Genomic DNA, 20,469 nt, shown 5'->3' on the forward strand with positions numbered 1-20,469 from the left:
GATGACGGGCATGTGCCCCCCCCACAGTTCTTTTTATTGTCTCTGTAGCCTCGCTTTCTCCAGAGCGCCATAGACTTGTACATAAGCTTTTCAGACTGACCACTTTCACTTAGCAGTGTGCCTTTGAGTTGCCTCTTTGTCGGCTCATTTGTTGTTACGGCTGAGTGATGTGCTGCTACAGGGATGTATCCGTTTGTGTATTGAAGGGTACCTTGGGTTGGGTGTTACCCAGTGTTTTGACTACTACGAATAAGGCTGCCGTGAAAGTTCATATGCAGATTTTTCCACAGACGTAAGTTTTCAGCTTATTTGGATAAAAACCAGAAAGCGTGATTGCTGGATAATGCAAGGAGTAATCAAAATATATGGTGAGTGTTTAAATTTTTTAAAATTACTACAGTAAAAGACACATTGCCATTGATGCCCTCACTTCAAACACACTATCGCTCTTCACCACTTTCCGAAGCAGTTCTGGAAGTCCACTTCCGTGTCTTTGTGCGGTGTGGTCACAAATACATTGAATGCTGCTGCTGATTCCCGTCCAACGGGAACACGGGCTTGTGAGAACATCACAGTGTGTCCTCGTCCCTCTTATCCACTGGATCTGACACCGAATGACTTCTGGCTCTTCCCCAAAGTCAAAATGACTGTGAAAGGTAAACATTTTGAATCGTTTCGGGACATCAAGGCAGCCTTAACAGTGCGACCAAAAAGGACTCCGGAATTGCTGCGGAAAGTGGTGAGAACAATGGGATACACGCATTCAAAGAGCAGAGCGTGCTGTGAGGGGATTGATGGCGGTGTGCCTCACCGCAGTGAGTCTTTTTTAAATTTAAACTTTCCCTGTAGTTTTCAGTCACATCTCATAAAGTAAGAGAGTGGTTGGCTTTGTTAAAGTGGCTCTTCCAAAGCCTGTCCTTTTGTTGCATTCCCACCAGCAGTGAATAAGACTTCCTGTCACTCCCCATCCCTCTCAGGCTTTGATGTCAGTGTTCTGGGTTTTCACCATTCTCATAGTTGTCTGGTAGGATCTCGTTGATGTTTTAATTTGCAGCTTTCTAATGACAAATGTTGAGTGTTATTTTTTGTGCTTTTTTACCATCTCTTTATCTTCTTTGGTGATCTGTCTCTCCAGATCTTTTCTTTCTTTTTTTGAGACAAGATTTCAATATATAGTTCAGGCCGGCTTTGAACTCAAGTTGCATATAGCCCAGGCTTGTCTTGAACTCCTGGCAATCCTCCTGCCTCAGCCTCTCTTGTCTATTCTTTAATTGAGTCATTCCATCCCAACCATATCTCTGTCAGCCTTGACTATTGAATTTTGTACTTGTATATTGAATTTTGGTAACTTGATAAGTAATACCACAATTATTCTTTACTATTCTTTAATTACTGAGAGTCAGACTTTAACAAGTTATTTATTTAGAGGGTGGGGTGGTGGTTTTTACTTGTATGAATTCGTATTTTACCATTAGTCCAACAGGAATTATATATTGTTTTGGGGACTTTGTATATATCAGTGTTTTTGATATATTTTGTTTTTTCTTTATTACTTTCCCCTGTTTTTAACCAGCTCTTCATTTGATTTTCTTTTCTTTTCTTTTTTTTTTTTCCTGGTACCGGGGATTGAACTCAGGTCCTTGTGCTTGTGAGGCAGGCAGTGAAACCACTGCGCTAAATCCCCACCCCTTCATTTGATATTCTTTTGCTTCGAAAGTCTGAAATTTCTTTTCCTAATTAGAATCCAGTTATTGTTCTATTTTGATGAACTGATAAAATAAAAATTGAACCTTTTATCTCAGGTAGTGTTTTTAAAATAATGTGTGGCTCTGATGACCCTGTCCCTCCTCAGGCTGATGGGATGTTTCATTTTCAGACAGCTCTCCCCAAGCCCGCAGTGACCCCAGGCTGAACTGCAGGAACAATTCAGAGTGACCTTCATCCTGTCTGTGCTAATTTGCTTCTTGGTGCAAAGCTTACCCTTAGGATGATCCTTCCAAAATGCCTCGATTCTGGACTTTCCATTAACTAAAGGTGGGTTGGAAACCCAGCCATGACTTCCATGCTGGGTGTTTACAAACTGAAGTGTTAAAATTAACTTGAATATATAGCTGAACCTTAGATTTTGAAATCATTTGTTTTAGGTTAAATGAATCCCACTCAGTAATAATGGGGGTTCTGTATTTTCATTGCCCTCTTAGAGTTGGAAATAATCCACTTTGCCTAATTAGTCCCTTTTCTGTGACTAATTCACATCTATAAAGATGCAGTAGCCAAATAGGAACCATACTGAAAGTATGATTTGGGCTTTTAAAATCAATGTGCCTTTTGCAAAGAGATGTTTAGCTGATGTTTTAAATTTGTGTCCTGTTAATGCAAGTTTCTGTTATTAATTTCCTGTTTTCTTCTCAGTATTTAGAAACCCACTGAACTAAACTCAGTTCATGAGGGGTTTTCTGTGTGTGTACATTGAAGCCTTTTTCTGTAATAACAAATACTGAATCGTTTTACTGCAGCTCTCTCAGATCTGGCTCTAATTTGTTTGCCGCTTGTCTCTGTAGGCCTCCACCCGCCCCCATCGTAGTGTTTGTTTGCCATCTATAAGTATTCTATGTTTGCAAATTAAGGCATTTTCTGAGTGAAAATTGTCATAATTTCTTTTTCTTTTTTTTTTTTCTTTGAGTACTGGGGATTGAACCCAGGTCTTTGAACTTGCAAGGCAGGCAGTGGAACCACTGAGCTAAATCCCTAGCCCTGCAGTTTCTTTTCTAGTCAAAGTTGAACATTTGTACTCTTTCCAAGCAGGGGGGGTGTGTGTGTGTGTGTGTGTGTGTGTGTGTGTGTGTGTGTGTGTGATTTAGCTTTAAACACAGTTGCCCTTGAGGCTGGTGGGGCAGAGTACTGGGTCCAAAGAGCTCTGAACAGGTGTGTGTGGTCACCACAGCTGCACTTGGGTGTGGATGAAGTTAGATTTCAACAGTGACAAAGCTGAGAAACACAAACACCATGGCTGCACTGTAGTTTCCTGTCTTTCACATCCCTTATTTTTCTTCGCTGAGCAAGTAGTTTAACTGCATCTCATTTTGTGGATAGGCCTAAAAGATTCAGAGCATCACAGTTTTTTCCTAGTACTTATTCCCAATAGTTACAAGTCATGTTTTTATAATTGGAAACACATTGATATATTATGAAGCTGTAGGACTATTTCCTACATTAGAGCCAACATTGAGTTAAATTCATTTTTTAAAAGTATAACAAATAGGGTTAGGGTTGGGGATTTAGCTCAGTGGTGCCGCCACCTGCCTTTTAAGCGCAAGGTCCTGGGTTTGATACCCCGTGCCAAAAAGCAAAAAATACAACGAACACCTGGATATGGGGTTCATTCTGGGAAAGTGAGGAGTGCTCCAGCCTCTTGTTATCACTCATATCTGCTTTTCCCCCTTCCATGGGCTGTCTGTCCCCCAGTACCCAGTTCAGGCACTGGTAAACCTTAACCCCTCCAAAGAGAAGACGCTGGAGAGCTGTATTGTCCATCTGCCTTCTCAAGGCCTCAGGAGTTACAAATCTGATAAGTCCAAGGCAGGCAGGAACTGCTCAGATGAACGCCCTGAGGCGCAACAGGCCTCTCTGGCTCTGCTCGAGTCACTGCTGTTGGTTGCCAGTAACCCTCACTTAAAGAAGGTGAAGGGAGAGAAACGGCATTTGGGATCCTGGCATATGCCTGCCAGCCATGAAACATCCTCATTCCTATGATCAGGCAGCCTTAGAGATCAGGGGAAACGAGAGAGCAACCGTGGACTGTTTTAAAGTTCTGTATCAGGAAGCTTAAGGAGGAAAAGTGAGGGCCAGGGATTTAGCTCAGTGGTGTCGCACAAGCATAAGGTCCTGAGTTCAATCCCAGGTGCTGCCAAAAAAAAAAAAATATGGTCAGGTTATTTAGATCATTCTAAAGAATGGAGATTTGTTTTCTTAGAGCCCAGAAAGGGTTATTTTGGGACATGTGGCTACTGGCTATTCCCTCTTTCATTGTGGGCAGACCAAGAAAGACTGGGTTTCGGTTCTAGTGGGTGGGGTGGAAGCTAGGCAATCTGTGTTCAAGTGTTTCTGAGTGCTGATGGTCACAGTGGATTAGTGGAAGGAAAAAGCCAGCCAGATTCCGACAGGTTCAGGCACTAGGGCAGCCAGCCTGGCTTTGAATTCTGGCTTCGGCGCTTGGTAGCTTTGGGACCTTGGCCTTAGTAACCTCATCTGTAAAGGGGATAGTATATCTGTCTCCTCATGTGGTTATTTTTAAGATTAAAAGAGTTGAGCAGTGGCTGGCACACACCAAGGAGTACATGTGTGTTAAATATTAGCATGAGCAGGGAAAGGATCATAGGGCCACTGGGCCAGTGCTTCATTTTATAGATAAGGAAGCAGACATAAAAGCTGAAATCAAGATGAGAAGCCAGTTCTGTAGACCTCTAATCTGAGGCTGTGGCCACCACTCCTGGCTACAATTTAGAAATGCATAGATTTCAAAAGTATTTACCTTTAGGATGCTCTACCTTGTTCTCAGAGCCAGTATTTATAGACTACTTCCTGTGTGGCAGCACTGTGCCAATTGCTCACATTTGTGACTTCATTTAATCTTACAGCAACCTGGGAAGCAGGTGTCACTTGTATACCCATCTCTGGCATCAGAGGCTCACAACTGTTCTTATGCTTGCACAGCTTCTAACAGATAAAGCCTGGATCAGAACAAGTCTGTCTAACTCTGGAGCACACATGCTAAAACTACCTCTGCAGGAGCCACCGTTGGAAGGGCTTGGGGCCCTTTTGCAATGCTGTGGTGGTTTATTTTCAGTACTAGGGATTGAACCAAGGGCCCCATACATGCTGGGCAAGTACTGTACCACTGAGCTACACCCTATGCCTCTTTATTTTTAAATGATACAAGGTCTCATTAAGTTGCCCATGCTGGCCTCAAACTCATGATCTCCCTGCCTGAGCCTCCCAAATATATACAAGGCCTTTCAACCTACAGCCTGCTTTGTTTTTAGACAAAGTGCCTCCTATGTTTCCTTATTTCTGACACAACATGATTGCACTGAAATAGTTTACAAAAGAATCTCTCTTCCTGATTTTATGTTTTATTTTTGGTGCCAGAGATCGAACTTGGAACCTTGCACTTGCGAGGCAGGCGGTGGAACCACTGAGCTAAATCCCAGCCCTCTCTTCCTGATTTTAAAGAGAATGGTAGAATAGACCATGAGAAGTCAGGGCCAGAGCTTTTGTAAAATAGGAACCACTGAGGATTATCGGGATTCTTAGCAAGGTTGAGTCCTAAAGGACCAGAGAAGTTGGGTTAGGTTCCAGAATTCCCACCTTGACTGGTAGCTGTTTACCTTTATCCCTGTAAGATTCTGATGACAGCCTTGGATTCCCTTCTCTTCTGAAAAAGTCAGAGATTCACACACCAGAAAGGTATTTTCAGGTGATTTCAACATCCCCAGTTTCAAAGAACTGCTTGGAAGAGCTTACCTGTGAAATAGGGGAAGTAATGTAGTGACATTGAGGTATAAGGCTGTTGCTTACACATGGTTGGTGCTTCAGTAGTATTCACTATTGGTAGTAATAATAGAGCTCCTTGGATCTTAGCTCATTCAGCACTCGTGGATAGAATTAAAGAATAATTCCAGTTGCGATGCCAAGCCTGAGATAGAACATCCCAACCATAGTGTCACAGATGGACTGTAGTTATGCCAGAATATCAATCTGTTCAACTCTTGAGACTGCTGAGGCCCTAGCTGGTTGTCTCTGGCTTCAAGCAGCAGCAACTGCCACATGATGTACTATAATACCCTTTTCTCTGCATACCTTAACGTGAAAACTGACTATTGGCTGGGAGATCGTGAGGCTCAAGCGGGAAATCCCACCAGGAGAATTCTGTGGATGGATGGCAGAAAGAGTCTTAACAACTGGACAAGAGCAGAGGCTGTGGGCTGTGGTGTGTGGGGTCTGCAGCTAGTCAGCCCCATGCCACAGCAGATACACAAGGGCCTGTGGATAACCCAGAGTTGCAGGTGCTAGAGAAACCACTGTGAGCTCAGAAGCAGACTGGAGCCCTAAGTCCTGAGTAGGCCACAGATCTTAAACAGGTAGTGAATGATAAGTAACCAAAGGAGGTTAGCCCAGGGGTGTGAGTGCTGGGAGGAGATGCTGTCCAAAACTACAGAGTTTGTATCAGGACCCAGCTTCATCTGCAAGTAGACTGACTTAAGGGTGATAGTAAACCGTTGAAGGGTTTTTCAGGGAAGCGGTGTATTTAAGTTTGTACTCTTTTTTTTTTTCTTTCTTTTCTTTTCTTTTGGTGGTACTGGGGGTGGAACCTGGGGACTCCTGCATACTAGGCAAGAGCTCTGCCACCAAGCTGCACTCCCAGCTCTGTACTTTTTTTTTTTAAGATAACCCTGATAGCTTGTAGAAAATGTATTGGAAATAGGCAAGGTTTCACCCCAGGATATAGAGGCTCTGGCCGTTGTAACGTGAGAGATGGTACCTGCCTAAAATAGGTAGCTGAAATTTTGAGGGGAAATAAAGACTCAAGGATGATCCCCTAGCATCTGGGTGGGGATAAATTCAATGGTTAGGTTCAGTGTGGATCTTATGGGGAAATTTGATTCAATTCCTGACCAATTCAGTTTGCGACCAGAGTCGTGGACAGAATTAAGTTCATGAACTGAGGCACCACTGTATTTGTCTCTCTGCCCTGGCTAGCTTCATTAACTCCTTGCACCAAGTGGAAGCTGTGCAACCTTTTATATGACACTGCCTGCTTTCTCAGATCTGTGACCCCACAAGGAAATCTCTGAGTTCGGCAGTGGCTCTCAGTGCTGACCAGAAGCCAACTTCATGTCTGAGTGCACGAGCAGCCATTTGCCATGGAGAGCTTGGGGCTGCAGACCGTGACCCTAAGCGACGGGACCACAGCCTACATCCAGCAAGCTGTCAAAGGTGAGTATTTTCAGGGACCTCAGGATCCGGTCTCTTGGCCTCAGGAGAGGAGAATCCCTTTCCAAGAGTAACCACCCTGCCCTCCCACCTGCTTGCCTCTACTCACTGCCATAGCTGGCTCTGGGTGAGACTCTTACATGGTACCTGATGAAAAGAGCGCTCTCTAAAAGAAAGTCTCATCTATCTAGGCAGGCTGGTTAACCATACTACCCAGCCGCAGCAGCTGAGATCTCTCAAAGGCAGAATTTCTTCCATGTAGTGAGTAGTTCATAAGTATTTCTGGCATGGACAAACACAGCAGTGTTATGACTTCCTGCTTCTCAGATATTTCCTGTCCAGTTTCTTGGTGCTTTCTAGAGACAGTTCATCATCTTTTTAGTTTTTGTCTGTTTTTTAAGACAGGGTCACTCTATGTAGTCCAGGCTGACCTTGAACTCACTATATAACTCAGGCTGATCTTGAACTGGAAGCTGGCCTTAAACTTGAGATGATCCTCCTGTCTCAAACTCTGGAGTGCTAGAATGATAGATGTGTACCACCATGCCCAGCTTATTCATCATTTGAATTTTGTGAGGCAGGCACAGCACCACTGAGCTAAATCCCCAGCCCTCATTTGTCATTTTAATTCAAGCAAGTTTACGCACTTGAACTATCTCCTGATATGTATCCACATACCAGATACTCTTCTAGGTTCAGGAGGTGACCTCACTAGTGTCTGGCACTAGTGAGAGCCAAAAATAAAACTACACTGCACAGTTAAATTCATATTGTTCCAAATATTGCATTGGGCATACCTGTATAAACATGGAAGTAAATACTAAAAAGCACTAAAATAATATAAATACAGGTTGGATATTCCTTATCCAAAGTGCTTGGGACCAGACATATTTCACATTTTGGAAATTTTCCAATTTTGGAATATTTGCATAGACAGTACTTATTGAATATTCCTAATCTGAAATCCATCTGATTTGGGAGTATTTCAGAGTTTGGATTTGCATATTAGGGTTACTCAGCCTGTACTCAAAAAACTCGTCGTGTATCTGAAATTCAGACTCACCTGGGAATCGTGCTTTATGTGACATCCCTGACCTCACTGTGAGGGAACTTTACATTAAGGTAGGGGTGAAGAGGAGAGGGCGCTGTCTAGGGCAGGGCCTGCAGCCTCGAGCGCTCCTCCCTTCTCACAAACATTCTCAGGCCCACCAGATGGTACTTGTGTCTTCTTGGACTGTGCTGGGTAAAGACCTTTATTCTTGTTCTATACTTGACCTTCTCTGGATTCTGTGAATATCACTGTTGTTGCAACCACATTGTCATTGCAGCATTGCCCACCTTCATTTCAACACATTGCCAAAATAAATTTCCAGTCCTAGGCTTACAGATAAGTTGTTTATTGATTTTATTTCAGTTGTCTGTTTACTGGTGGTGACTAAAGATACCCTTAATGTCATCACTAAGCTCTTTGCATAGGACATTGCGGGGATGGCTTCTTGTCATGAGCTGTTTGTGGTATGTGTGCTCTTGCTGGCCTCATTCTCTTGAAAATACCTGTTCTACCTTGTAGAAACTCCTCCTACAAGACTTAGGAATCCTGAAACCCTTCGATTTCCCACCACTGGCCTTGTCCCTCTGTTGCTGTCTCGGTGGGGTAGAAGAATTTGGATCTCTAGGTGTAGTGGCTGTGTGCACTCCTTGGACTCGGTTACCTAAAGGGCTGTCTTCCGCTGAGAATTAATGGTTGAATGAATTAAAAAGCACATGACACATCTGGCCTGCGAAAGCCACTCTTAAATCTTCCTTCCTTACGTTTGAGTCTCTCTTCCTCCCCTACCCTGTTTATCTTTCTCTCATCACCCTACCTGGCTCTGTTGCTGCCTCTTTCTGTAGTGTTGCAGTGTGTTAGCACGCACATGCACACACGCACACACTCCACATTTCCCACTGCCTGAGAAGGTCCTCTAAGGCTTGTTTTGTTTTGTACTAGGAATTGAACCCAGGGTTTTTCACAGTGAGCTACATTCTTAGCCACCCCCCACTTTTTTTTTTGTACCAGGGATCGAACTCTGGTCCTTGTGCTGCCAAGGCAAGTGGCAGAACCACTGAGCTAAATCCCTGGCCCTCTTAGCCCTTTATTTATTTTTTATTTTGAGGTAGGGTCTCCTAAGTCACCACATTGCCCAGGCTGGGCTCAAACTTGTGATCCTTCTGCCTCAGCCTCCTAGAGTGCTGAAGCTTTTGACTGAAACACTTTTGATGCTATCTGTGCCCAGCTTCTCTAGCAAGAGGCCAAAGACTTCGCTGTAATTAGGGTGACCATTCAAACCCGAAACTTGTGAGAGAGGAAGAGCATGCTGTTTATAAATGCACTGGGACTGTCCTGGCCCAGTGGGACGTAAAGGCCCTCCCACTACAATAAGATGCGAGGCCACTTCTGGGCAGCAGCTCTCCTGACCTGCCTGGTAGTTAGAGGAAGTTGTAGGTTAAAATCCTTCCTGCGACACTCCTCCTCAGCATCTCGTTTCCTGTCTTGAAGCCATCCCCACTCCCCTGGCAGTGGCTCTTCCGGTGCTCTCGGGAGCCCAGGTACCAGTGCCTCTGCCAGGGAGAGAGCGGGAGTGCACGACTTCCGCACTTGGGGCAGAGAGATGGAGTGGCTCCCCTCATCTCAGCTGCCTTTCCTGTGTCTCACCTCTGCCTCCCTGTGCCTGCCTTAGCCAGGTTGGGTGTAGGACTATTACTGACCCACGAGGACTCAGTCTGGGGACAAGTTTGGGGATTCCCCCGAAGGGGTGATGTCAGCAGAGAGCTGGGCCAGAAGCAGCCACCGTGTCCTTGTCCTTCCTCCTAAAGCTCAAGTTCCTAAACCTGAGCCTTGTAAAGAAAGACAAGTAAATCACAGGTCAGAACTCTTCGGTCTCCCTTCTCACTTGCTTCTTCCTTCCCCAGCTCTCAAAAGTCACTGGACAGAAGGTGGGAGAGAGGAGCATTTCTTTCTAATTCCAAGAGCTTTTTGGAAGTGGTTTCTAGTAAAATAAAGGAGGGGTAATATCTGAGAAAATCTGGCATCTTAACTCTTACATTGCTGGTTGTTTTGCATGTGGCTCGATTTTGTTTTAGAAACTTGAAATGAAAATATCCCAAATCAGTTAAGGACACATGAATCAACAGTGGCAGTGGGGTAAAACGTAGGTAGAAATAGCATAACAGTTGTACTCATATAGCTTCCTATTGCTTTATTTCCTATTTCCTTCGAAATGCACATTAGGCTTATTACAGTAAAAGCTAAAGTTTATGGATGGCTGATCACACCCCCAGTGACGTAAGACAGCCAAGGTCACACAGCTAGGCAGAGGTAGGCCTGGCAGTGTTCTCGGAAGCCCAGGTACCAGTGCCCTTGCCAGTGAGAGAGCGGAAATGCACACAGCTTCCGCACTTGGGGTGGAAGGATGACAGAATATATCTTGATTTTGTTTGGGGCCTTTCTGGGTTTCAGGACAATCTCTCTTCTCCATTCCATTGAATCTCAGCAACTTACCGTTTGGTTGGAAGTCCCCACTTTGCTGGGCATGGGTAGAATGACACAGGAAGCTGCTCCTCCTGTGAGAGTCAGGCAGGGGGTCTGTTAGAGAAGTAAAACCCTGTGTGGAGGATGTCTTCACCCCGAGGCCTAGGCCCAGGGAGGCAGCAAACAAGGGAGACAGCGAGTGTTACCTGTGCGCAGACCACAGGCTGGTCCCCAGGGATTCAAACGGGCCTGTGCTAGGAAGAGGGGCGCCTCCATCCCTTCGGGGCCTGGCCCATTCTCCCTGTCTCCACCTCCACAGGGGAGAAGCTGCTTGAAGGACAGGTGATCCAGCTCGAGGACGGGACCACTGCATACATTCACCAAGTGACAGTACAGAAAGGTGAGGGCACCACAATACCCGCCCGTGGAGGGAGGCCCAGCCGGCCTCGCGGAGCGATCCCCATGGCCCCGAGCTCCAGAGAAAGGCTGTCATTGCTCTCGTTACAGAATCTCTCTCCTTTGAGGATGGACAGCCAGTGCAGCTGGAAGATGGCAGTGTGGCCTACATCCACCACACACCCAAAGGTGGGGCCATGCCATCACCACTGGCAGGGAAGGAGAAGGCACGGAACTGGCAGGGGGTGGGGGCCAGAGGGACACCCTAGGAGTTGGAGTAGACCTGGGCGCCATCATCCCTGAGGCACATACCATACTTCCTTACCTGGACAAGCAGCTGCTCCACCTTCCCTGGTGTGGGCCCCGGGAGCAGCTGGCTCTGCATCCAGGAGGCTAAGCCTTGGAGTCAGTGTGCCTCAGTGGTGGCTTTGGCTTCAGCATATCCCCAAACTCTTAGGATTGAGTAGGACCCCAAGGCCATCACCCAAGGACAAGAAAAACTTAACTAATATTTAAGAATGACACCAGGCATGGTGGTACACACCTGTAATCCCAACACTCAGGAGGCTGAGGCAAGAGGATCGCCATGAGTTTGAGGCCAGCCTGGGTCACATAGTTCAAGGCCAGCCTGGACTACATAGCGAGACCTTGACTCCAAAAAAGAAAGAATGAAGCTCCTGGAGTTGAGTAGCTCAGTGGTAGAACCTTGGCTAGCATGAGACCCTGGATTCCATCCTCAGGACTGTAAGAAAAAAAAACTTAAGCTTTTAGAAGAATAACAATGTAGTCCTTCTACAAGTAGCTTGTTGAGCAGCTACTGCCAACAGGGCAATGTGGGAGGCATAGAAGATACAGCGCAGAATGAAATTAAGTTGGCTATGATGCCACTTGCCTGTAATCCCAGCTACTGTGGAGGCTGAGGCAAAAGGATGCAAGTTCAGCCAGCCTGGACAACTTGGCAAGATCGTATCTCAAAATATAAAGAGGCTGAGGAGAAACCTCAGTGATAGAGGACCCTGGGTACCAGGGAAGCAAAGACAAGCCATGCCCCCCAGTCTAGTAGGGGAAGAAGCGTGGCTGCTGAACTGACCACTGCAGACGGGGTCAGGCCCAGGTGGAGCGCGCTCTGAGGAAGCAGTGCTGGACCTGGGAGTGGGAGGGCGAAGGGACTGAGCCACAGGGAGGTGGCCTTGTGGAGCACACAGTGCTCCAGACAGGAACAGCATGCGCAGCTGTGAAGCCAGGAGCCAAGGGCGGAGTGAAGGGAAGAGGACTTGGTGTTGCCCCAAGACTTGTGGGGAGCATTCGCTGCGGGACACGACCACCTCTGCCCTGCGGAGGCCAGGTGGAGGCTGTGCAGCCTGGCCAGAGGCAGTGGGGGAGGGTGAATGGCCAGGACGCCTTGGTCATCAGTTTCCGGTCAGTGTCCTTCAGGAGAGCAGTCCCCAAGGGAGGGACGACCCGCAGGAGGGGGACACCAGGGCGAAGGTCAGGGGCACTCGATGCCGAGACCTTCCTGTGCGTGCACCTGTGCTTCCCTTCAGACCAAGCTCCCGCTGGGTCTGCCCTGTGTGGCATCAACACTGATGACATGTTCCTACAGAGGGTCATGACCCCAGCGCGCTGGAGGCCGTGCAGCTGGAGGACGGCTCCACTGCTTACATCCACCACCCCATGGCTGTGCCACCTGAAGGCACCGTCCTGGCCGTGCAGACAGAGGTGGGCTTGGAGGACCTGGCAGTGGAGGAGGAGGAGGGTTTCGGTGCAGACACAGTGGTGGCCTTGGAGCAGTATGCGAGCAAGGTGAGCCCAGGACAGTGGGGCCTCACCTGCCCACCACCACTTGGGCCTGCCAGAATGTCACCTCTCAGGAGGACAAGCGCAGCCCTGTGCTTGGGCAAAGCTGGGCTACTCCCTTCATCCCTCTAATTTGTCTCGCGTCCTTGTCCCGGGTGTGCAGCATGGCTGGGCTGCAGCTGCTGACGGCTGTCTGCACTCGCCCTTGGTTACGCTGTCTCTGCAGAAGCAATGCTGCTGCCCAGAGCACTGACATCCGTGTGGTGGGAAGTTAAGCCTGGCTTCCCTCTGGCCGCTGCAGTAATCCACTGTGCTATCCGGGAAAGCCCCAGCCAGGGCCCGTGATTAGTTTTCTCATCCGCTAAAGTCAGAAGCTCTTGTATTTATTTCTCCTCTGAACTCATTGTGGGGAAATAAGCTGGGACACTTGGAACCTGAGGCCCACACAGGAACTCGGCTGCAAAAGACAGGGTCCCAGCTCTCCAGACGCCGCTCGCTGTGTGTGCTTACTGGACCTGAGGTCCTACCTTCTGGGGGAGCAGGAGCAGAGATCTGTGGTCTTCCCAAATCCAGGGCTCCCACCTGGCTTGGACCCAGAGCCTGGGGGATGCAGCAGAGATTCCTGAAGCCAGGTTTACCAGAGACTGGGGAGGAGTTTTCATAAAACAACTGTGAAGGACAGGAAGAGAGAAGTCTTCATGTCTGTTCAAAACAAGGCACAAAACTTGACAGCAGCCCGTTCTGGACCATGCCCACTCCCCCGCCCGTTCCCCAAGGTGCATTCAAATGTGAGAGTAGCTGCTGGTGGGAAGAGAGAGGGGCTGTGTTTGGTTCATGAGCCCTGAGGTCCGTGCTGCACCACTGCTGAGTCCCACCTTGGAGAGTCTCTCACTCCCCTCCAGGCCTTAGCTTGTTCTTCCAGAACCAGAACCATGTGGAGGGACCGGCCGGCCCAGAGGTCCCTTCCAGCCCTAACCCTTGATTCCTTCCCTCAGCAGCCCAGGAGTGGGTGAGAGGGGATGAGATCTGCAAGTCCGTGTGGATGAGCCTGGCCGCCTGTGACCCCCGCGGCTGCTTGTGTCCCCATGACACCTCTGACCTGGAGCGGGATTAGATCGACCTCACCATGAGTGGGCCTCACCCTGTCCGCTGCTCACTGTGACTTCTGAGTTGTTTCAGGAGCTCCTGAAAGACCAGAGTGTGACCTTCAGTATCCCAGAAAGCCTAAGGGACAGTCCTGTAGGATGGGACCTAGGAAAACAAAAGCAGCAGGGCCTCCGTGTGGCCAGAGGCTGGCATCCGATGGGTGGCTCTAGCCATGTTCCCAGAAAGGAGATGGAGCAGTAGGCCTTGTCATTACCTAGCTCTGTGGTTAGAGCTAAGACTTCTGTCCCCTCTCCTGGCACTTCTAATTATAGCTGCCACCCCAGGGCCCCTTGCCCTGCCAGGTGAACCTGGGTGAGCTCCTCCCACAGCAGGCCCCTTGCACATTCTCCTGATCAGCCTCCCCAGGAAACACCCCCCCATCAGGACTGACGCGTCAAGAGTGGCGGTCTTCTATAGATGCATGGGAAAGGGGCTTTTCGGCACCAGCCTTGCTCAGGGGTGGCAAACCTGACAACCTCACCCAGCTGTCTAGGAAATACCCTTTTCCACAGTTGCTTTCAGAGCCCGTCTCCATCAGAGGTGGGTGGTGACTCCACACATCAGCCCTGTTTCTTCTCGGTGTGCTCCCTGTCTGTCTGGGTATGTGCCTCTGCCCCAGAGGGCTCTAACAGTCTAACCCTGCATACTGGGTATTAGGTTGCCAGTTGGGCCCTGTATTCAACCCCTCCTCTCCCTTCAATGGGGAGAATACATGTAGGAACCCCAAGATTTTTCCTTAGGTTCTGCACAACAGCCAGCCTCCCCATAATGGCAAAGGGCAGCAGGTTGGAGACAGAGCTTTTCGCTGTGGCTATACGGGCTGTGGGCGCCTCTACACCACTGCACATCACTTAAAGGTAAGTGGCAGGCAGGCAGCTTTGACTGCCCTCTTCCCTGCCAGGCTGCTGTCCTATCTTACTGCTCTCACTGGGACTCGTCCCTGCCCTCGAGTCGCATGTTACCTCCTGGAGGGAGGAGACAAGTGTCGACACAGGAAGCTGTGACACATGTGAACAGTGCAGAGGAAGGGACCCCAGCTCAGACCCTGTCCTTCTGAGTTATGTGATTGCTTGTCCTCAGGTGCATGAGCGAGCCCATACAGGTGACCGTCCATACCGGTGTGACTTCCCCAGCTGCGGAAAGGCCTTTGCCACAGGTAAATCCCTGGCTGGAGATGGAAGGTGGACCACTTCCGGTAGAGGGCAGATGATTCTAGATGAGCTTCGGAGACTCCTTGAGGGGAGCCCAACACAGGCTGCCGCTGGGAAAACTGGTGTGAGTGTTCTGGCGCATAGGTGCTCCCCAAGGATGCTGTGCCGCAGCTGTGAAAGGTGTCATAGCTAGGATGTAGGTGAAGAGACCTTGCCTCTCATGTCAGCTGAGGGGACCATGTTGTCTCTGGACTCACTGTCCCCTCAAACAGGACTTCGCCACTGATGCCCTTGGCGGCCTCTTGGGCTTCTGCTCTGGAATGCCTCCCACGGCCCTGGAACAGGCGGGAGAGCAGAGGGGCATTTCTGTCCTCTCTTACCCGCCCAGGCATGGTGGGATAGAGGCCAGCAGGGCTTTGCAGCCCCTCAGAGCACCATTTAGATGAGAGCCTCTAAATAAGTGGGCAGTGGAGCCCGAGGTCCCACTGCTGCTCTTCCACCCTCCATGCGCATGGACAGGCTACGGGCTGAAGAGCCACGTTCGCACGCACACGGGCGAGAAGCCGTACAAGTGCCCGGAGGAGCTGTGCAGCAAGGCCTTCAAGACCTCGGGAGACCTGCAGAAGCACGTCCGGACCCACACTGGTAGGCTGGGCCCCACCCGCCCACGCGGAGGGGTGGGATGCTCGGCCCCGGAGCCCTACCACCCCTCCTTGCTGCGTGGCTGCCCGTTCTGCGCAGGTGAACGCCCGTTCCGGTGCCCTTTCGAGGGCTGTGGCCGCTCCTTCACCACGTCTAACATCCGCAAGGTACACGTGCGCACCCACACGGGCGAGCGGCCCTACACCTGCCCTGAGCCCCACTGTGGCCGCGGCTTCACCAGCGCCACCAACTACAAGAATCACGTGCGCATCCACACAGGTGGGCCACTGGCATGGGAGGCCCCTCGGGTCCACTTCCCTCTGCGTGGGCTTCTCTAAGAGGCGTCCCAGCTCCCGGCTGGAGCTGTCCTCGGGGCGCATGTCCCCGCCATCTCCCTCTCACTCGTGAGGAGCGCAGTGGGCAGCTCCTCGGCCTCCAGTTAGGACCAAGCTGGCAGGAAGTGCCAGCCTTCTGTGGGACCCCCGGTACCTCCGGTCTCCCCTCCCTGTGGCTGAGCTCTGGGAGAGGCCGGAATCAGGAGTGGTGGGGAGGAGGCGGAGTGGCGCATCACCTTTGGCTGCTCCCCTCGTCCACTGTCCACGTGACTCCTGTGTCCGCACCTCCCGCGTCACGTCTCCTTCTGCCTTCTGCGTCCTCTCTTAGCCCACGCGCCCTGTCCCACTGGCCTAACACTTCAGTCTCTACCCCATCTCCTCCCTCCGTCCGCCACACCACACCCTCCCGCTCCAGCCTGGTACCCCCAGCCCTGCCCGCACCTCTCCTCTCCTCTCCTCTCCTCTCCACCTCAGCTCTGGGGTCAGCAGCCTCTTGCCCACGTCCTTCCCAGTTCTGTCCGGCCAGAGCCTCGGGTCTCAGCCCCTCTCCCCTCTTCTGGCTCGCCCTCCACCAACCCCATCCCGCACCCCTGTCCCGTTAGTTTCCCCTTTGCCAGCCCCAGTTCCCGCCCCCTCACAGCTCAGTGACCCCTCTCCGCCCCCCCTCCACCACCCCCATCCCGCCCCCCTGTCCCGTTAGTTTCCCCTTTGCCAGCCCCAGTTCCCGCCCCCTCACAGCTCAGTGTCCCCAGGGGAGAAGCCATACGTTTGCACGGTGCCAGGCTGCGGGAAGCGCTTCACCGAGTACTCAAGCCTGTATAAGCACCACGTGGTGCACACGCACTGCAAGCCCTACACCTGCAGCGGCTGCGGCAAGACCTACCGGCAGACTTCCACCCTGGCCATGCACAAGCGCAGCGCCCACGGCGAGCTGGAGGCCACTGAGGAGAGCGAGCAGGCCCTCTATGAGCGGCAGCAGCTGGAGGGTGAGGGCGGGGGCAGGGGAGAGGGACACGGGGAACCAAGGCCTCCCGTGGCATCTGGTAGCATTTGGTAGCCTGGGCTCTCCTCTCCTAGCCGCCTCTGCAGCTGAGGAAAGCCCGCCGCCCAAGGGAGCCCACATCGCTTACCTTTCCGAGGTGAAGCAAGAAGGGGATGACGTCTCAGCCCAAGTGGCCATGGTGACCGAGGAGGATGGGGCCCCCCAGGTGGCTCTGATCACTCAGGATGGTGCCCAGCAGGTACTGGCCCCAGGGACCACTGCTCTGTCTGGGCAGTCCTGAAGCTTGGCCAGCCCCACCTCCCCAGATCTTGTTACAGCGTTCTGGACCTCAGAGGGCTGAGGTGGAGGGGACCAGACCTTGTAAGCCTGCCCCACTCCTGCTTGTTGCCTCTAGCTTCCACCCTCCAGGGCGTGGTCAGTTTCCTTCTTGGAGGCTGCCCGGCCCTCGAGGTCTGAAGTGCACTGAAGTAGGTGTCCTCTCAGGAGAGACCTGGTGGTGCAGAAGTCTCAAAGTCTGGCAGTCCCTCCAGGGTTGCTAGCCAGCTTTGTCCCCACCTGCACTGCCCAATGCACCTGTGCTTCTAGAGCTGTTAGGAGGACGGAATTCAGAGGGTGCCCCGAGCTACACACAGCAGGGGCCAGAGCGAAAGTGGTGGTGAATAGAGTGGTCAAGCCAGGTGTGGTGACACACATCTGTAATCCCAGCCCTCTGGGAGGCTGAGGCAGAAGGATCACGAGTTAGAGGCCAGCCTGGACAACTTAGTGACTTAGCATGACCCCATCTCAAAATTTAAAAGGCCAGGGATGTAGGTCAGTGCAAAGACCTTGGGTTCAATTCCCAACACTGACTGAGAAAAAAAAAAAAAATAGACATGGTCAGCAGACTACTTCTAGTGGCCCTGTTTTGTTTGCTTGTTCTCTCTCCCAGGAGCTGAAGCTCAGCTCCTTCAGACTGCCCTCCTCTGGGCTCTAGCTCGTCTTCCCTCCTGTCGCAGGTCAGCCTGTCCCCAGAAGACCTGCAGGCCCTGGGGAGTGCCATCAGTGTGGTGACCCAGCACGGTGGCACCACCCTCACCATCCCCAGTCATGACAGTGCCCTGGCCACGTCCAGCACACACACGGTCACCATGGTCAGCGCTGATGGCACGCAGACGCAGCCCGTATGACCAGGCGGTTTGCTGGGGTTTCTTGTTCTCTTTCTACCCTTTCCATGGGGCGGGCATGAAAAGTTCAGGCCAGACTTGTCAAGCCTTTTACAAGGACACAGGTTCCCCCAGCTTTTCTGGTCCACCAGCAACTTTCATCTTTAAAAGCATTTGATGAATCGAGATAGTTTCTAAATTTCAGTCCAGCCCTGTTTTGCCTCGGCATTCTAGGCAAATCACTTTCCCATGGACTTCAGGTCCATTTTTCAGCTCAGGGGGTTGACTTATCTCTGGGCTCTTTATACTTCTGTCCTTTGGTGACTCAGAATTCCTACATTCAGCTGGGCTCTAAGTTGTAGAAAAACTCAGCTTCATTTAGCTGTGTACCCCAAGATTAAACATCTTAACCACACTGGCTTTATTCACTCCCTTGTGGGTTGCGTCCAGTCATCTGGCACGGAGGCGCCTTACCTGGAGTGGGGAGAGGGAAGATGCTGTTGGAGGTGGGTAGAGGATCTTCTGCATTTCAGGTCACCATCATTACCTCGGGGGCTGTGGTGGCTGAGGACTCCAGCGTAGCATCCCTTCACCATCAGCAGGTGGCACTGTTGGCTACAGCCAACGGAACTCACATCGCTGTACAGGTGGGTAGAAATGTGGGAAGAAAGGAGCTCCCAGACCAACGAAGGGATTGGGCGGATGAGGAAACTGGGTGGTGATCTTGAAGAGAATGGTATCGGGCATTCAAAAAGAGCCCATTTCATGGGGCCGGGGATTTAGCTCAGTTGTGCTGACACCTGCCTCACAAGTGCAAGGTCCTGAGTTCGATAAAACATTTCAGAGGACAAATCCCACTCTGCCTGTATCCACACACCTGTGTCAGGCTCAGTCCGGCTGAGGCAGAATGGAGAAACCCCTTCAGCCTTCAGAACAACGGATGGCAGTCCTCCTGTGGGCCAAGCCCTTCGCCACTTTCTGTGTCTCTCACCTAGGAGACGAAGCGGCTAAAGTAGATGATCACTGAGGTGTTCTCTGGCTAGTTTTTCTTTGGTGAGCAAGCTGTTCTCTGATCGTGGGCCACCTGGGGTCCCTGCCAATGGCTCACCCTTAAGACTCTTACCTGTGAACTTCTGCTTATGGGGCCTGACCAAGAGCTTAGTTTGTGGCCCTTAATGGAGGAGGTGCAGACAAGTGGACCACGGTGCTAACATTAGAGTCTGGGGGGCCCATCTCACACCCTCCTTCCTTCCACACCTCTCTGCAGCTGGAGGAGCAGCAGACCTTGGAGGAGGCCATCAGTGTGGCCACTGCTGCCATGCAGCAAGGGGCTGTGACCCTGGGGACAGCAGTGACTGACAGCGGCTGCTGAGCCAAGAGGGCAGGCTCACACCGTGCTGGAGGACGTGCCACCCTGTGCAGGCAGCCCTACCTCCGGGGCCCAGCCCGTGGCTGGCACATGAAGGCGGCCATATGGGTCTCTGGGGTGAGAAGGCAGCCAGAAAGTGGCCTCACTGAAGAGCGTGGAGGCCCTGCCCGAGAGGAAGGCCCAGCAGCAGGCAGTGGGAGTGAAGTGAACAAGCCCAACACCAAGCTGCCCTGGGTGCCCACACCCCTCCCTGAGGAGGACACACCCTTCCTGTCTTCAGCCACTCCTCTTCTCAGGTGGAAAGTGGGGCTGTGGTGGGCACTGGCCTCCACCCAAACTGATCTCAGCCCAGCGGGGCAGAGCAGGCCCAGCCCTGTCCCTCCCCAGCAATAACCACCTCCCTGGAGGCAGCTGAGGCGCCTTGTCCCTTGGCACTGGCATTCCTGCCACCGTAGACAGAATTAATTGCTCAGGGGCCTGTGGCTGGAGTCCCCGTTCCCACCACCACCCCCAGCTGTCCCCCCGATCTCTGGCAGAGAGGCAGGGATGGCCCTGTGCAGAGACTGCTGGGATTGGGTTTCATTTGTTTGGTGGGGTTGTTTTTAATTCCACTTTGATAATTATTTTTTCTCCTGCTCTGGGTGGTGGTGGAAAATGGATGAATGAATATTTAATAAAAATTCCAAGTTTCCATTGGGCTCCTCCATCCTTCCAGCATGGAGCCCTAATGTCAGGGCTGGGCAAAGGCATCTCTCACCCATTTCCCTGGCACAACCCCTTCTCGGCTTCGGTGACTGAGAGAAAGGCCCAGTGTAAGAGGAGGAGCTGCCAGTGGCTCCTTGCCACTCCTGGGCAGGGAGCTCTCAGGCAGCCCACTAGGACCAGCATAGTCATCACCTGCAGGCTCTGGCTGACCCCAGGCCTCAGGCTGGTTGGGCTGAAAGAACTCGGGGTTTTTTCTGCTTTACCTTGGCAGAATGTATC

The 20,469-nt window shown here is 51.1% G+C and overlaps 1 protein-coding gene across 3 annotated transcripts in view; it reads left to right on the plus strand.

Moving 5' to 3' along the window:
• Znf76 (zinc finger protein 76) overlaps positions 1 to 20,144 on the plus strand; it is a 26,280-nt gene extending 6,136 nt beyond the window's left edge. Inside the window, exons 2-15 of one of the 3 annotated variants that reach the window (XM_010605329.3) lie at positions 1,877 to 2,034; positions 6,827 to 6,996; positions 10,824 to 10,904; positions 11,012 to 11,089; positions 12,504 to 12,703; positions 14,584 to 14,700; positions 14,924 to 14,999; positions 15,514 to 15,639; positions 15,736 to 15,915; positions 16,724 to 16,957; positions 17,049 to 17,212; positions 17,970 to 18,134; positions 18,650 to 18,763; positions 19,384 to 20,144. In XM_010605329.3, coding sequence (XP_010603631.1) covers positions 6,924 to 6,996; positions 10,824 to 10,904; positions 11,012 to 11,089; positions 12,504 to 12,703; positions 14,584 to 14,700; positions 14,924 to 14,999; positions 15,514 to 15,639; positions 15,736 to 15,915; positions 16,724 to 16,957; positions 17,049 to 17,212; positions 17,970 to 18,134; positions 18,650 to 18,763; positions 19,384 to 19,488 — 1,713 coding nt within the window. In that variant the 5' untranslated portion in view covers positions 1,877 to 2,034; positions 6,827 to 6,923 and the 3' untranslated portion in view covers positions 19,489 to 20,144. Of the gene's footprint in view, positions 1 to 1,876; positions 2,035 to 6,826; positions 6,997 to 10,823; positions 10,905 to 11,011; positions 11,090 to 12,503; positions 12,704 to 14,583; positions 14,701 to 14,923; positions 15,000 to 15,513; positions 15,640 to 15,735; positions 15,916 to 16,723; positions 16,958 to 17,048; positions 17,213 to 17,969; positions 18,148 to 18,649; positions 18,764 to 19,383 lie in introns of those variants that run through there. The other 2 variants (XM_019204710.2, XM_010605330.3) reach the window with 2 other exon arrangements.
• The last annotated feature ends 325 nt before the right edge of the window (positions 20,145 to 20,469 follow it).

The sequence above is a fragment of the Fukomys damarensis genome, unplaced genomic scaffold, assembly GCF_012274545.1.
Source record: "Fukomys damarensis isolate Sample0158 unplaced genomic scaffold, DMR_v1.0_HiC HiC_scaffold_20, whole genome shotgun sequence".
In the NCBI taxonomy this organism is placed as follows: Eukaryota; Metazoa; Chordata; class Mammalia; order Rodentia; family Bathyergidae; genus Fukomys; species Fukomys damarensis.